The following is an 18,568-nucleotide window of genomic DNA, read 5'->3' on the forward strand; positions in this document are numbered from 1 at the left end:
AGGTGCCCCTAGCATTTCTTTAAGGCAAAAAGCAAGACACATCCTCAGGACCCCAATGCTTCTCTCTTTGGCCATTTCAAGAACAAATGTTTCCAGCAGCACAGGGGCATTAGATACTTACATATAACCCTTAAACTTGTTGAGGTGGTTGTTGGGTTTCTCACACACGATGGTGTTGCAGAAACATTCGGGTTCGAACTGTGCCTCCTGTGTGTGAGAGAGATCACCATGAGGTTATTAATTCAGAGGAATCCAGTTTTAATAGGATCACTAAGAGAGCTAATCACTGTTAGAAGCACTGTGAATAAGGTAATCCCTGCTTTGTCACACTGCAAGAGTTATAAAATGTGAGAAGAAAAGTGAAATCCTCATTAAGAAGGAGGAAGTAGGTGCAATGAAAATGCTAGAAAGTCAGATGTAGGGCAGAGGGAGGCTCCTGCCTGGCTCACATTTCTCTGGCAGTCCTGGGTTTGAGTTTCCTGACCAGCACTGCCCAACGGAGCTCACAGCGATGATGGGTGTGTCCTAAATCCTCACTGCCCAATGTGGAAGCTACTAATCATGTGTACCTGGTGAAATGTGGAAATAGGACCGAGAAATCGATTTTGAAATTTTATTTAATTTTAATTAAAGCTAAATAGCTACATGTGGCAGGTGGCTACCACATTGGACAGCACAGAAGTAATAAAAAAGAGATTATAAATCACACCACCTAAAGGTAACCAGAATTAATATTCTTGTGTGTATAATACTTCCAGGGTTAAAATACATATATACGTGTGTGTGTGTGTGTGTGTGTGTGTGTGTAAATTGTACAAAACACATACATCTATAATGTGCACACATTTATGGATTTTGGAAGATGAGATGGTGTTCATATAAACTGAAAGTTTTTACATCTTAAATTTTTTATACATCTTAACACCTGGATAGAAACCTGGTGTATGAATGCCACCATGTTCATTTAACCATTTCACTAGAGAACAGTTATATTGTCTCAATTTGTTTTTCTGTTGTAAACATGATGTGAAAACTGTAGCTAATAAACAGGCTTTGCTGTACTCTTGCTTCTTCTAGATGCTGTGATGAGGACATACTATCATTATATAAATATATATTAGAGGGAGAGGGAGAGAGAGGGAGAGTGAGAGAGAGGCAGAAGGAGAGGGGGAGAAAGAATCCCAAGCAGGCTCCACACCCAGTGCAGAGCCTGATGCAGGGCTTGATCCCATGACCGTGAGATCATGACCTGAACTGAAATCAAGAGTTGGATGCTCAACCGACTGAACCAGCCAGGTGCCCCACATATTATTTATTTTTACATTTATAATTATTCTATGAAGAATACTAATCATCCTCTCTTTAGGGATGGAAAAACCGTGGCTCAGAAGGGTAGGTAGGCTGCTCATAGCTGTACCAGCACTGGGATTTGAACCCAAGTATGACTGCAGGCCCCTTGTTTTCTACTTGCACAGCATGCTGCCCCCTCCCGCCCAAGTAAACATTCCTATAGCTAAGTACTTCAGACACATTCTTGCCTTTTTCTCCATGATTTCTCTTTCATTAGGTTATCTAGTTGTACAATATCTTAGAATCCAATGTTGGGGGCAAGGGACACAACTGGAGAAGAGGAGATCTTGCTTTCTATCCACGTTGGCTAATACTCCCTTCAATTCTCAAGCCTCAGTTTCCTACTCTGTAGACTGGGGCTAACACCACCTTCCCTGTCCATTTCATTTGTGTCTGGAAAGATAGAATTCATGTGGAAAGTTTTAGCAGATGTAACATGCTATGTAGAAGGAAGGAGTGTTAAAGATGGGATTAGAAATGGTTTCCTGGGTAGAGCTTTCGGCATGGGGGCTGAATTTATTGCCAAAAGCTTCAAGGTACAGCTGTTCAAAGGGGCAAATTGATTAGAAGAAATGATAGCATTTTCTGGCTTCGTATAAATATACTGTCCATTGGATCTGTGGGGGCGCCAACATAAATAAACTCTCCACTCACTTGAAATAAATTACCCATCCAGGAGTTTCTAAAAATATGGTCCTTTTCTCTCCAGGTATCGATTCTTTCAGGGACAAACACTTGCCGAGTCCTGAGATGATGACAAATCACGCTGTAATTTGTCAGCTGCTTTCATGCCTCTGATTAAGCCGTGTGCTTCACTCTGAGCTATACCTCTCGGCTCATTGCAGGCTTTCTAAATCCAAACTCATTTCAGGTATGAGTGGCAGCGGGTCTCAGAGCTAATGATCCTGCTGCAGTCAGTCCGCGGTGTCTGTTTAATCACACCCAGCAGATGCCAGCAATGTGAGGTTTGCGTCTCTTGTCCCTCAGCTGGGGCTTCCTGGTCACCTTCCTCTTCAAGTGTCCCATGTTCTCTTTTTCTTCTGGGAACTGGCCTTGGGTCCTCTGTCTCCCTCTATCCTGGAGAAGTGACTTCGCCCTTTCTAATTACCTTTTCCCTGGGCTTCCTACTTCCTTCCTCAAGATGGGCTGTGAAGAGGGGCATGTGGGTCTTGCTACCTTCCAAGATAACCTCTCAGGATTACTTGTTCTGAAGGACTTGCTATAGCCACTCCAGGCAGCTGCCAGGAGAACCAAGGATAGGAAGGCATGGGGGGGGGGGGGTACTATATGAAACCCTATAAATCTGTCAGGGTCATTATTTTTTATTTTTAATGTTAATTTATTTATGAGAGACAGAGCATAAGCTGGGGAGGGGGAGAGAGAGAGAGAAAGAGAGAGAAAGAGGGAGAGAGAGAGAGAGAGAGAGAGAGAGAGAGAGAGAGAGAGAGAGAATATCCAAAGCAGGCTCTAGGCTCTGAGCTGTCAGCATAGAGCCCATTGTGAGGCTTGGACTCATGAACTCTGAGATCATGATCTGGGCCCAAGGCTTAAGCAACTGAGTCACCCAGGTGTCCTGAGGGTCCTCATTTTAACCTTGGTCAGAGGTTCTGACCTTGGTCAGAAGTTTCTGATTCATTACCACACAGCTCTTTTTAGCTTGCGGATGTAGCCTACCTATCTGACATTTCTTTCCGACTCAGCCCTTTACCTGAGAAAGCCCCACTAATAAGCAAAAAGGCCTGGGGAGCCATCAGGGTCCAGGAAAAGATAAAGCCTTTCCAGAGAGGAAGGTGTATGTCTCTGCAGTTCTTCAGGCCAGACCCACCTCCTCTGAACACACACAATGTGCCAGGCACCTGTCATTAGGTTCTCACAGTAACTGGTAGATGTGCAAATGGAGACTGAAGTAAAGCAATTGTCTTGTGGCTGGTAACAGGACCATGACTGCCCCTCAAATCACTGGAATCCAAAGCTAATTACCATCATTGTTGTCGACATGGTCAATTGGTGTTACCATCATCGATGTGTTTAATCCTCTTTGTCCTCCTATTTTTACTGTTCTTGCCACAGCACTTATTGAGTGCTTGCTGTGTGCCAAGAATGAACTAAATATCTTATATACACTATTGCCTTTAAATTACACAATAATGCTATCAGGTAGGTATGATTATTATCTCTATTTTACAAGTGAAGGAATTAAGGTCAAGGAGATCCAGTGATTTTCCCAGTGACACACAGATAGCAAAATGAGAACACAGGATTTAACCATAGGACTTCTGATGTCATATGGTTTGCTCTCTTAAACCATGGTGTTATTTTGATGCACAAAGTAAAGATCAGTGTTTAAGGTCTCCTCTTGGCTCCATTTCCTTTCCTATGTTCCTTTCCTACTTTCTATAATTGAAGTATCTGACATAATAAATAAATTCATATATGTGGAATTAAAAAACCAACCCCCAAAACACTGAGCTCATAGATCTAGAGAACAGATTGGAGGCTGCCAGAGGTGGGGTGGGGTGAAATGGGTAAAGGGGATCAAAAGATAATAAACTTTCAGTTAAAAAATAAGTCATGCAATGCAATGTATAGCAAGACTATAGTTAATAATATTGTACTGTATATTTGAAAGTTGCTAAGAGTACATCTTAAAAGATCTCATCACAAGAAAAAAAAATATAACTATGTGAGGTAATGGATGTTAACTAGACTTATTGTGATTTCACAGTATATACAAATATGAAATAATTATGTTATTTACCTAAAACTAGTAAGTGACTTATATCTTAATAAAAAAATAAGCAAATCCCAATGCCTAGAAATCATCATTATTATCATGATCATGATCAGCATCATCCTTTTTAATGTGGGTCAAATAAGGAAGCATAAAAAAACTAAATTACATAATATTGTCATACTGACCTTTGATTTGCCTCTATTGAATGTTTTTGATTGTTTCTAAAAGATTTCTATGTTTTATAAAAGGTTTTTCTTAGAGTCATTGGCTCACTCTCATCCTTTTTCTTAAGATCTATATAGACAGCTAGTTGGTAGGCAGGTCAAGGCATTTCTAGACCAGAGTATCTCAACTTTGGCACTATTGACATTTTGGGCTGGATAATTCTTTGACTTTTAGCAGCATTCCTGGTCTTTAAGAACTTGATACCAGTAGCACTCTCCCCTTCTGCCAGATGTGATGACCAAAAATGTTTAAGGACATTGCCCAGTGTTTCCTGCATAGAACTGAGCATTGCTTTAGAAGAAATTCAGGGTAAGGAGATATAAAGTTGCCCAGATTGAGAACACCCTCTAACCTATCTGTCCATCAGGAGAGGACATGATAGGATTTTTTTTCCTTTCTCTTCAATTGGAAAAAAAAGGTTAGGTTTTATGACTGGGGGGAGGGAGGGTCCTAATGACTTGTAATAAGAGACATCTGCATATATCACTCTATACTATATAAACTATGGAGTCTATTATATAAGCATGGTGGGGGTTTCCTTGCAATATATGTACTGTGCTAAGGTTAAAAATAAAAGGGAACTGATAATGGAAAAAAGTGAATTCCTTGTCTAAAATATAGTAGAAAATATATAGAAAAGACCACAACTAATAACCAATGCAATGTGTTATCTTTTCCAAGTATATTTGCATTTTAAAGTGGGGTACCTTCAAAGGGTAGAGGTTAAGACCCTACCCAGATAGGGGACATTCTTTTGAGGATTGTATACATACATACATACATACATACATACACATATACATATATTAATTTTTTAAGCACTCAAGAGGGGTTTTTTTGCCACCTCCTCTGTGAAGCCCACCCAAATCTCCACAGACCCTTTCACCCAGCCAATGAGAATTGTTCCTTTTTATGTGCTTCCACACCACACTGCTCATGACTCCATTTAACACTTACATATCTGAATCTATGCTTCCTCTCATAGCCTGCTAGCTGCCTCTGGGGCATCTCCCATAATACCTTGTGGCAACAGGCATACCACCAAGACTTGTTGAGATAAGGTTAGTACTGGAGAGGGTGATATTAAGAATGTATATATTGAAAGGTGATGGATGAAGAGATGAAAGGAAGACCTCTCTGTAAAGATCACCCAAAACAATTGGGAAAAGCCCCAGGGACAAATCTTAACTTTGATTCATGGGAATAGGACTTCTTGTAAGGAAATTCTTTGGCTCAACTAATTAAAAAAAATAAAGTCCTAGATCCCAACATTCCAACATGGGCCAGACTAGTCTCTTATCCATTCATTCATGTATTCAAACATTTATTGAATATCCATTATATATGAGGCATGGGGGAAAGTGAGAATCAGAAAGAAGGGAGAGTTTCTTCACTATTTTTTTTAATATTTATTTTTGAGAGAGAGTGACAGAGCATGAGCAGGGGAGGGGCAGAAAGAGAGGGAGGTACAGAATCTGAAGCAGACTCCAGGTTCTGAGCTGTCAGCAGAGAGCCCAATGTGGGGCTTGAACTCATGAACCATGAGATCATGACCTGAACCAAAGTTGGACGCATAACCAACTGAGCCACCCAGGTGCCCCACCAGGGAGAGGTTTCTGACACAAGTCAATTATTGCAATCATAAAATAACTCAAAACTCCCAGATTATCCCAGGTACATCAATGGAAATATGTATAACCCCTTCTTTGGGGTTAAGGTATCCTCACTGACCTACGGCTCAGAACCAACAAGCTGCATCCCCCAAGGACCGCTGGGAAGGCCAAGGTTTAGCAAACAGGATGACATATGTTCTAGTAGCCAGAATAGGCTATTTCCCCTGCACTGACCTCAACTTTTATTTTCCTAGACTTATTTTCCACTGTTCTTCACAAATGAATTTCAAGTTGATTAATAAATATGATTATATAAATGTATGAATGAGTTTTTGAAATTATTTGTAGTAGATAGTTGCCTTCTGGCTACCCACCTTCCAATCTGCTCTCTTTTCCTTAACAATCCTTTGACTTCCTTTTGAGAAATTACCTCTCCTCTGTGCTTTGTAATGTTGATGAATTCTAAGTCAGGATGCCCTTCCCATTAGACTCGCTCACTCTGGGACTTTGACTTGAGTGCAATGACTCAAGGAAGGAAAAACAAATGAGATCATGAAGTAATTGCTTCTTCCAATACTCTCCCATTGCACTGAGATTTCCTTTTTTTGGTTCTTTTTTGGGAGCTGGGGTTTCAACTTTCTTTTGATTCTGTGAGCCAGACTGTGTGCTTCTTCTTCCCTTCTACCCTACCTCCCACCACATTTTTGCAAGGATACTATTTTGCTTAAGTTGGCCAGAACTATTTCTGCTTCTTGCAAAAAGAAGTCTGATAAAAACAGTGGCCTATTCAATTGCATGGATAGATCTCCATCTTTAAAAACTAATGATTTTTATTTATTTGGTGAAATTGCAGTTCACAAAATGCTGCCCCTTATTTACTTGATCTTAATCGATCTTCCCAGATTTCCTGTAGAGAGTTCAGGACAGGCTAGTCCCATTTTATTGGAAAGAAAACTGAGTGTTGATTGTACTAAGTAGCTTGCCCAAGGTCACACAGCTCATGAGCACCAAGGTTTGTCTGATTCTAAAGCTTATACATGTCCTTTCCTTAATGTAAGCATTTAATGCTATCTGCCTACAGGAAAAAAAAAAAAACCCTCTGGGCCTTTTTCTTTTTTTTTTTTTTTTAAATGTTTTTTTTTAATTTTTTTTTAACGTTTATTTATTTTTGAGACAGAGAGAGACAGAGCATGAACAGGGGAGGGGCAGAGAGAGAGGGAGACACAGAATCTGAAACAGGCTCCAGGCTCTGAGCTGTCAGCACAGAGCCCGACGCGGGGCTTGAACTCACGGACCGTGAGATCATGACCTGAGCCGAAGTCAGATGCTTAACCGACCGAGCCACCCAGGTGCCCCTCTCTGGGCCTTTTTCATGCTTATTTGCAGGTTTTCCATATTGATAATTCTCTTAAACTTCCATTGCCAAGCTCAAGTATTAGACTTCTTAAGGACCCATGTGTCCACCACAGACAATAGCAATCTCTCCTTCCTTTGAACAGACAATTCTTAATATCCATACTACTCACTTGGAACTTGTAATATCTTACACTTTTAATAGTTAAATACCAAGCCATTTCTACAAGCCAATTGGTAGATTCAACATTACAACTTATCTACAAATCCCTATATGCAGCAAGAAGCCATCTGTAGACAGAGTAAAAATAAGTCTCATACACATGGTTTTCCAATTTCTGCAGGGATTCTTGAGATCAGCAAATTACAAATCCAAATCCACAGCTTTTTGTTTTATTTTCATAATAATGGACACTCAAAGGTCAATTGCTTTCAGGTAGGAGGGTTGGGGAGGGGTAAGGTTTTCAAAGATTTTTGATAATCACAAAGGGTCTTTAAATTAAAAAAAAAAATAGGTACCCGCAGTCTTAAATTCTTAGAGGATAAGAAGTATACTTTAGATCACTTTGAAACCCCACCACGGTCATTAGGAAATATTCAAGAAAGAGTCTGTTAGTAGAAGAGAGACAGAAGTCAGCTAAATTTTTTCCTTAAACACAGAATGTACTTATTTACAGAGTTTTTACTTTGATCCAGGGACATGTGTGAAAAAGAATTGAATCAGGGATGACCAAGCTTTGGTGCAGCTCTGTCTCTGTTTCTACATGACCCTCAGGGTAGATGACTAGAAAATCAGCCCCATACTGGAGAGAGGATGGCAAAGCAGAACTAAGTCTTTGTGGAGGGCTCATGGAGGTGGAGCCAGGTTTCAGATACACAGATTACAGCCTTCCAGGGGCTACACAGGAGATACACCGCATGCAACCTTAGGAGAATACTCTTTAAAGTTTCACTTCTTTTTTAAAGCTTATTAGTTTGGAGAATGCTCAAATCAAATGTTCTTCACTCCCTAGCTGCTGATCCAGGTGACTGAGGTTTCCTTCCTGGCATACAAATAAGCAACCCTCTGATTTCTGAGAATTCTGTCTGAAAAATAATGACAGTTACCAGCATTTGATAACCTTCCTGTTCCTGGCCAGTGGTTGAGGTTTTTTTTCAAGATAACTTGCAACAGAGTGACTGGCAGTTACTTTCCTTTCTGACTCTGGGTGAGGAAATGATCTGCATATGCAATCACCTGGGTGTGTGTCCCTGCCTGCCCAAGAGATTCCCACCAAAGCACACAGACTGGGTTACAGGGCTGTGGGCAGGAGATTCAATCTAAGGATTCCTTACAGTCTTGTGTGGCCTTTTTTCAAGTGTACAAATGTTCTGATTCTTATTCAGGGCTAAGACTAAGACTAAATTTAATCTCAAAATCAAGTTATGACACTTTCCAAGCTATAAGGCATGGGTTTGACATGGCAAGAAAATACTGGGAAAAGAATGATGTTTTCTGTCATTCTTAAAAGGAAACAATTACTAATTGTTTGTGGGACTGTTTATTAATAAATGTCTTTGTGATTCCCTGTTAGAGTATAGAGTCACAGCCTCTCTCTCATTTACAGCTGAACACTATAGCACCTGGCACAGAGGATATATTCAAGGACTCACTGGTGAATCAATGAGTGAATACATGATACCTGAAATATGGACATCTGCCACCAAGTGGGCAGTGCTGCCTTAACAGAATACAGTGTTAAACTGGCAAATTTTTTCTGCATCAGTTTTTCTTGCTGTGGATAACTGAGACCAAAGAAAGTAACATGACATCCAATATTTTGTACCTCATATTTTTGGCAAAGAAGATCACACACAAAAAAAAACCAGTATGAATTCTGGTTTGAGAAACTTCAATATTAAGTTAGTCACAGAAGAGATGACCATAATGTGTCACCTCTCATGAACAACAACAAAATATCCTAGCACAGATCTAATCAGATACTAGTTGGGTAAATGAATTTATTGACTGAAACACAGTGAGGTAGGCACTACTGCTGAGAGTGATAAGTCTATGGAAGCACAGAGGAAGGAGAGATTCACTCTGGGTACATTGCAGAGGATGTCCTGGAGGCAGAGAGAAGGCAGATAGGGAAGGAAGGTTTTGTAAGCGGGAATACCACTAGGGGCATGGGAGAGAGACAGATGACCTCAGGCCTTTCTCCTTAAGGATAGAGGAACTTGGTCAACAGTAAGTTGGGTGTATATAGCATAATTATATAATGGATATTTATTACTGAGCCGCTCAGAACTCTCCTGCACCTAGACCAATTTCCACCATACAGTTGAAGCAGAGGATGCCTTTCCCTCTGGCCTGAGTTAATTGGTCTAGGGGTGGGTACATAATACCAGCCAGACCAATCTGTGTCTCTTTCCCAGTCCCTCTCAGGAGGTGAAGCTGTGAGTGTAGGTCTGTTTGTGAGAGATGAAAGCCAAATACAGAGAGAAACACAGACAAAAAAATGAGCATTGCACTGATGGATTCCAAATTTCTGGTTGACATGACCCTAAGGCCCAATTCACCCTGTTTTCTTTCAATAAATTCTCTGTCTAAGCTATTTTGAATTGGGGTTCTGTCACATGCAGTCAAGAGTCTTGACTAATCCTTATACTAGATTGGTATGGTTCTCCTTTGAGGCATCAAATATTTCCCACATTGGGCTGAAATACTCACAGTTATCCTTAGTGGTTAAGACTGTGAAGACCACTATCAAAATGTAAATATGTTATCATGGGGCAGGGAGACAGTGGGAAAGAAGAAAACTTGAAGCTATCATCTATTAACACCTTTAGATGATTATATCTTTCATATAACCTAGCAGAGCTTCCTCATAAGGCCCTAAAGGGACAAAAATTAAAAAAAGGCTTTTTAAAAATGTTTTCTAACATTTATTTGTTGTTGAGAGACAGAGCGAGACAGAGCACAAGCAGGGGAGGGGCGGAGACAGAGGGCGACACAGAATCTGAAGGAGGCTCCAGGCTCTGAGTTGTCAGTACAGAACTGGAAGCAGGATCTAACCCATGAACCATGAGGCCATGACCTGAGCCAAAGTCAGACGTTCAACCAACTGAGCCTCCCAGGCACCCCTAAAAAAGACTTTTTAATAGAAGTTTTCAAATAGTGCTAAACACTGGGAAGGAGAAGGGATCTCCCATGTTTGTGGTGTGTGTGTGTGTGTGTGTGTGTGTGTGTGTGTGTGTGTATGCCCGCGCACGCACTCATGCCTTAGAAGACCTCTGGAGGGGAGAATCACCAAAAAAAGGTCAGAGGACTGCAAAAAATAAAAGTAAGCTTTTTGTAGGGTTGTGTCCATCATGGTCTCATTATTATCATTGCAAATAATTGTATAGTTTCATTATTTTCATATTTGTGAAATTGTATTTATTTGAGAAATAAAATAAACATGTAAAGGGATCTAAGAATTACTTTAGCAAAGGGAAAAATAATCAGGTACATCCAAATTGCCTTCCAAGTTTGGCATAACCCTGCATTAGCTGAGTAATCTTTGATAAGATTTAATCTTTTAGAAATTGTTTCCCCATCTTGAAATTATTACTAATTCTTCCCTTTTCTACTTCTAAGGATTGTTTTTGTCAAATATCAAAATACAGTATACTTCGTACTACAGAGGCTAATTGACTTTGTCTAATGTGGGAGAAGGACTTACATATTTAATATTGGTGAGGTTGTGTAAAGACCTCTAGTCCTGAATTTCAAGTACCAGCATAAATCCTCATCTATTTAATCTTTAAAAAGTCCTAGTTCTGTCCATTTAATGGCACAGAAATAATGATCAATCCAATACCAATATGTACCTTCAACATGTACTTATTGTGATTTCTAAACACCATTTTCTCTTAAAAGTGACTAGATCTATTGAAGACTATTGAGGTCATGAAAAAGAGCTCAGGAGCCAATGTGAAGAAGGTCCCGCTGGCTAAAAATGGGGCAATCAATAAAGATAACAAACGCACTGATTTGACACACATCAAATATGTTTAAATCCATGAGTGCATATTGATACTAAAATAGACAAACTCATTGGTCACCTGTGCAGGATGGTAGGGAATCAATTCATGCAACAGTGACATATCCACCCACAAACACAAATCTAACCTGAATCAGATTTAGGCACTAGCTCTGACTACCAATTTACAGAAATACAATGAACGGGGAGACATGTTAAATGACATAACTGGGAGATAATGCGATCAGCAAAATCCAGACTATGGGAAATTTCATAGGACAAACAATCTTATTGATTCAGCAACAAGAACTAAATATACAAGAAAAACAAACAAACAAAAAAAGAAAGATGAATAGGGAACCTATCGAATAAAAGAGAGTTAAGCTTATCTAAGTGTTTAGACTTATTTGGATTCTGCTTTTTTTAAAAAAAAATGTTTTTATTTATTTTTGAGAGACAGAGCAAAAGTGGGGCAGGGTCAGAGAGATGGGGGACAGAGGATCCTAAGCAGACCCTGTGCTGAAAGCAGAGAGCTTGATGTGGGGCTCAAACTCGTGAACCATGAGATCATGACCTGAGCTGAAGTTGGATGCTTGACTAAGCCACCCATGCACCTCTAGACTTGTTTGGATTCTGATTCAAATAAACTGGAAGATATTGAACACTGAATTGAAAGTTGATATCAAGGAATTAATGCTAATATTTTAGGAATGATAATGGTATAGGGGCATTTTTAAGAAATCCTATCCTTGAGAGATAGATATTAAAATGTTTGCCAGTAAAATGTTGCAACATTGAAGATTTGCTTTGAAATAAATTGCAGAATGAAGAGTGTGAGGCTATTGATAAAACAAGATTGATTATGAGTTGATTGTTGAAATCAGGTGATGGGCACATTAGAAACTTATCATATTATTCTCCCTACTTTTGGATATGCTTGAAAATTTTCATAGTAAAGAGTTAAAATAAGATAATCTTGAGTTTAAGTCCAAGCTTAGTCCACTGCTAGCAGGGTTACTTAACTCATCTGTCAAATGGCGATAATCAAAGTGCTTATCTCACAGGGTTATTTATGGGGAGTATAAAGAGATAATAGGTATAAAACACTTAGGAGAACTGCCTATGGCACACAGTATGTTTAATCAACCTATCTGTTGACATTATTTATTATCATTATATATCATCATGTAGATTTTATATTAAAGGGATACTAGAAAATTTGATCTCTGCTCAACATTTAAGCAGTGGATAATAGGTAGAAGGGCTATCGTTCTTTTTTTTTTAATTAATTTATTTATTTTGAGAGAGAGAGTGTGTGTGAGTGGAGGAGGGCCAGAGAGAGAGAGGGAAAGAGAGAAAGAGAGAAAGAGAGAGAGAGAGAGAGAGAGAGAGAGAGAGAGAGAGAGATAATCCCAAGCGGGCTTCGTGCTGTCAGCAGTGTGGAGCCCCAATGTGGGTCTTGAAATCATGAATCACAAGATCATGACCTGAGCTGAAATCAAGAGTTGGACGCTTAACCAACTGAGCCACCCAGGGGCCCTGAAAGACCCCTTAGGGTCTTTCTTAAGGAAACTTGGAACAACAGCCTATCAGGGGCAGGTTCCATTACAAAATCCACCAGGAAAGGGACTTTTTCTCTGGTTGTCAGGGTAGGCAGAGTTGAGAGAACATCTACCTTTTGCTTCATTCCAGGTGCATCATCAGTGAACCACGAGGGTGATAAATAACTCATTTACCCTATCTCAATCTTTTGGCAAAGTGCTCTCCTGCCTAAGTATGTTAAAGTCAGTGTACACATTCACTGCAGAGGATCCAAGCTACAATGGTTCTTCATAATTGAGAAAATGGTTTAAAATCACTAATCATCATGGAATGCAAGCTAGTTAAAAAGGAGAGTCAATTAAAAATCTTTAATTTGGGCAATAAACAGATAAGCACAATTATTACATCAATCATTGATGCCCTTGGCCACTGCTTTCAAACTTTACTGTGCACAGGAATCACCTGGGGATCTTGTTAAATTGCAAATTCCAATTGAGTTGGGGCAGGGCCTGAAATTCTGCATTTCTAACAAGCTTCCAATTGATGCTGAAGAGGTTAGTCCATATATCATACTTGCTGTAGCAAGCACTTGTTTAGTACTGGGAAATGATCTGACACATGTTTTAGTAGGACTTAGGATTCAGTGACTTGGATAAGATATACTCAGAAATATGTTTGATCTGAAATACTAACTGGAAGAATTCATTTCTGACTCTTTGGCTTTGGTAATTTACATCTACCAAAATAAATGTCACATACTCCTTTTCAGGCATTAAATTCCCAGTACTCATCTAGGAAATCCTTTTAAAGAAGAGATTTCAGGTATCAGAATGTCACCAAAGAGAAAATGGTACAATTTAATTCTCTAATAAAGTCCTCTGACCTGCTCAGCAGACCTTAGCATAAGACTAATTTTGGATCCCTTCCCTTTCCTCAGCAATGGGATGTAGGAATAAATACTGCAAGAATAGGTCAATAATTTTGTGAATTCAAAGATCACCCAGCATGATAAAAGTCTGAATTGAAAAAACAATTGGCCTGGTCCAAGTTGAATTCTGAGAAAAAGAATTTGAAAGCAACTCTTTGGGGGGTGCCTGGGTGGCTCAGTCGGTTGAATGGCTGGCTTCAGCTTGGGTCATGATTCTTACAGTTTGTGAGTTCGAGCCCCGCGTCGGGCTCTGTGCTGACAGCTTGGAGCCTGTTTCGGATTCTGTGTCTCCCTCTCTCTCTGCTCCTCCTCACTCATTCTCTGTCTCTCTCTCAAAAATAAATAAACGTTAAAAATATTATAAAAAAAAGAAAGCAACCCTTTGGAGACCTTGAGAATGATGTCTCATGTCACGGGAGGAAATTACTTTTGAGAAGCTCTTTTATGTTTATAATTTCATTGGAACCTGTTTGGGTAAGTGGAGAATGAATTGCCTAAGTCATGAAGATTGTTAACTTCTCTGTTACTGCTCACCTGCTTTGATCATGTGTGCTTCACAATCCAGGTTAATTTTTCCCCCAAATTTTCATGGGAATGCTAGAATTGTTGTCTTGAAGAACAGTTCTGAAAACTCAGGGTTAAAGTTTAAAAGATCTGTTGCCTGCAGATCTTCTCAGAGACCTTACTATGTTGATGTATGCTGGACCCTCTAAGAGAGGTCGACAGGACACAGATTTTTCCATCCAGATTTGACCATGAACCTTGTTTTTCAACAACTCTCTCTTGAGATAAGCATTTGGCAGACTTCACTTTGAGAAATGCTGATATAGGGGAGCTGGGACAAAGTTTGTCTTAGTGATTTTGAATTAACAGAATATACTAATCTCTCATCATCCACAAGATGTAAAAATGAGTGTGGGTGTACGAATGGGGTGGAAAATTTCTAGAAATCTGTTAGTAAAAACCCTTTTGGCAAGGTGAAGGTATTAACCCCTAAGGATTTAGAAGGAAAACAAACAAAAGCCATTGATACTTATTACTTAAGATATCAAATTTCCATACAAACCATATCTGTAGGTACCCAAAACCTTCTCTGAGACAATGGTAAAATTTGCTATTTCTATTCCTCAGAGTTTCATCTGTAAAGGAGGATAGATATATCCATCTCACAGGGTGGTTGCAAGGACTAACAGGGACAATGCATGCAAAGAAACTAGCACATGTAAGAAGCACAGAGATGGTAGCTTTTTTTTTATTATTAAAAGTGTTTTTTTTAGGTGCCCAAGGTGACACAGGTGACACCTGTTGTACAGGTTTTCAAGAAGGTAGTAGGTTCATGTTGAGATATAAGGGGGAACATTTAAAACATATCCATGCTTGGTCGGATGCGGAAGATGGCGGCGTAGGAGGACGCTGGGCTCACCGCACATCCTGCTGATCACTTAGATTCCTCCTACACCTGCCTAAATAACCCAGAAAACCGCCAGAGGATTAGCAGAACGGAGTCTCTGGAACCAAGCGAAGACGAGAGGCCCACAGAAAAGGGTAGGAAGGGCGGTGAGGCGGTGCGCGCTCCACGGACTGGCGGGAGGGATCTGGGGCGGAGGGGCAGCCTGCTGGCCAAGCAGAGCCCCCAAGTCTGGCTGGCAAAAGCGGAGGGGCCGGACGGACTGTGTTCGACAGCAAGCGCGACTTAGCATCTGGGAGGTCATAAGTTAACAGCTCTGCTCGGAAAGCGGGAAGGCTGGAGGACAAAGGGAGGGAGAGCTGCTGAGCCCCCGGAAGACAGAGCTCAGTTTGGTGGGGAACAAAGGCGCTCGCCAGCGCCATCTCCCTCACCCATCCCCCAGCCAAAATCCCAAAGGGAACCAGTTCCTGCCAGGGAACTTGCTCGCTCGGCGCAAACACCCAACTCTGTGCTTCTGAGGAGCCAAACCACCGGCAGTGGATCTGACTCCCTCCCGCTGTCACAGGGCCCCTCCTGAAGTGGATCACCTAAGGAGAAGCGAGCTAAGCCTGCCCCTCCTGTCCCCGTGCACCTTGCCTACCCACCCCAGCTAATACGCCAGATCCCCAGCACCACAAGCCTGGCAGTGTGCAAGTAGCCCAGATGGGCCACGCCACCCCACAGTGAATCCCGCCACTAGGAGAGGGGAAGAGAAGGCACACACCAGTCTGACTGTGGCCCCAGCGGTGGGCTGGGGGCAGACATCGGGTCGGACTGCGGCCCCGCCCACCAACTCCAGTTATACACCACAGCACAGGGGAAGTGCCCTGCAGGTCCTCACCACTCCAGGGACTATCCAAAATGACCAAACGGAAGAATTCCCCTCAGAAGAATCTCCAGGAAATAACAACAGCTAATGAACTGATCAAAAAGGATTTAAATAATATAACAGAAAGTGAATTTAGAATAATAGTCATAAAATTAATCGCTGGGCTTGAAAACAGTATAGAGGACAGCAGAGAATCCCTTGCTACAGAGATCAAGGGACTAAGGAACAGTCACGAGGAGCTGAAAAACGCTTTAAACAAAATGCAAAACAAAATGGAAACCACGACGGCTCGGCTTGAAGAGGCAGAGGAGAGAATAGGTGAACTAGAAGATAAAGTTATGCAAAAAGAGGAAGCTGAGAAAAAGAGAGATAAAAAAATCCAGGAGTATGTGGGGAAACTTAGAGAACTAAGTGATACACTAAAAAGAAATAATATACGCATAATTGGTATCCCAGAGGAGGAAGAGAGAGGGAAAGGTGCTGAAGGTGTATTTGAAGAAATAATAGCTGAGAACTTCCCTAAACTGGGGAAGGAAAAAGGCATTGAAATCCAAGAGTCACAGAGAACTCCCTTCAGATGTAACTTGAATCGATCTTCTGCGCGACATATCATAGTGAAACTGGCAGAATACAAGGATAAAGAGAAAATTCTGAAAGCAGAAAGGGATAAACGTGCCCTCACATATAAAGGGAGACCTATAAGACTCGTGACTGATCTCTCTTTTGAAGCTTGGCAGGCCAGAAAGGATTGGCACGAGATCTTCAGTGTGCTAAACAGAAAAAATACGCAGCCGAGAATCCTTTATTCAGCAAGTCTGTCATTTAGAATAGAAGGAGAGATAAAGGTCTTCCCAAACAAACAAAAACGGAAGGAATTTGTCACCACTAAACCAGCCCTACAAGAGATCCTAAGGGGGATCCTGTGAGACAAAGTACCAGAGACATCACTACAAGCATAAAACATACAGACATCACAATGACTCTAAACCCGTATCTTTCTATAATAACACTGAATGTAAATGGATTAAATGCGCCAACCAAAAGACATAGGATATCAGAATGATAAAAAAACAAGACCCATCTGTTTGCTGTCTACAAGAGACTCATTTTGGACCTGAGGACACCTTCAGATTGAGAGTGAGGGGATGGAGAACTATTTATCATGCTACTGGAAGCCAAAAGAAAGCTGGAGTAGTCATACTTCTATCAGACAAACTAGACTTTAAATTAAAGGCTGTAACAAGAGATGAAGAAGGGCATTATATAATAATTACAGGGTCTATCCATCAGGAAGAGCTAACAATTATAAATGTCTATGCACCGAATACCGGAGCCCCCAAATATATAAAACAATTACTCATAAACATAAGCAACCTTATTGATAAGAATGTGGTCATTGCAGGGGACTTTAACACTCCACTTACAGAAATGGATAGATCATCTAGACACACGGTCAATAAAGAAACAAGGGCCCTGAATGATACATTGGATCAGATGGACTTGACAGATATATTTACAACTCTGCATCCCAAAGCAACAGAATATACTTTCTTCTTGAGTGCACATGGAACATTCTCCAAGATAGATCATATACTGGGTCACAAAACAGCCCTTCATAAGTTTACAAGAATTGAAATTATACCATGCATACTTTCAGACCACAATGCTATGAAGCTTGAAATCAACCACAGGAAAAAGTCTGGAAAACCGCCAAAAGCGTGGAGGTTAAAGAACACCCTACTAAAGAATGAGTGGGTCAACCAGGCAATTAGAGAAGAAATTAAAAAATATATGGAAACAAAAGAAAATGAAAATACAACAATCCAAACGCTTTGGGACGCAGCGAAGGCAGTCCTGAGAGGAAAATACATTGCAATCCAGGCCTATCTCAAAAAACAAGAAAAATCCCAAATACAAAATCTAACAGCACACCTAAAGGAAATAGAAGCAGAACAGCAAAGGCAGCCTAAACCCAGCAGAAGAAGAGAAATAATAAAGATCAGAGCAGAAATAAACAATATAGAATCTAAAAAAACTGTAGAGCAGATCAACAAAACCAAGAGTTGGTTTTTTGAAAAAATAAACAAAATTGACAAACCTCTAGCCAGGCTTCTCAAAAAGAAAAGGGAGATGACCCAAATAGATAAAATCATGAATGAAAATGGAATGATTACAACCAATCCCTCAAAGATACAAACAATTATCAGTGAATACTATGAAAAATAATATGCCAACAAATTGGACAACCTGGAAGAAATGGACAAATTCCTAAACACCCACACTCTTCCAAAACTCAATCAGGAGGAAATAGAAAGCTTGAACAGACCTATAACCAGCGAAGAAATTGAATCAGTTATCAAAAATCTTCCAACAAATAAGAGTCCAGGACCAGATGGCTTCCCAGGGGAGTTCTACCAGACATTTAAAGCAGAGATAATACCTATCCTTCTCAAGCTATTCCAAGAAATAGAAAGGGAAGGAAAACTTCCAGACTCATTCTATGAAGCCAGTATTACTTTGATTCCTAAACCTGACAGAGA

The 18,568-nt window shown here is 40.4% G+C and overlaps 1 protein-coding gene across 2 annotated transcripts in view; it reads right to left on the bottom strand.

The window, feature by feature from the left end:
- ATP10B (ATPase phospholipid transporting 10B (putative)) overlaps positions 1 to 18,568 on the bottom strand; it is a 262,716-nt gene that overhangs the window by 70,026 nt on the left and 174,122 nt on the right. For both annotated transcript variants that reach the window (XM_019450218.2, XM_019450219.2), the window contains one exon: positions 122 to 207. In XM_019450218.2, coding sequence (XP_019305763.2) covers positions 122 to 207 — 86 coding nt within the window. The remainder of the gene's footprint in view (positions 1 to 121; positions 208 to 18,568) is intronic.

Source organism: Panthera pardus, unplaced genomic scaffold (assembly GCF_024362965.1).
Source record: "Panthera pardus isolate Hobbes unplaced genomic scaffold, ASM2436296v1 HiC_scaffold_2, whole genome shotgun sequence".
Lineage (NCBI taxonomy): Eukaryota > Metazoa > Chordata > Mammalia > Carnivora > Felidae > Panthera > Panthera pardus.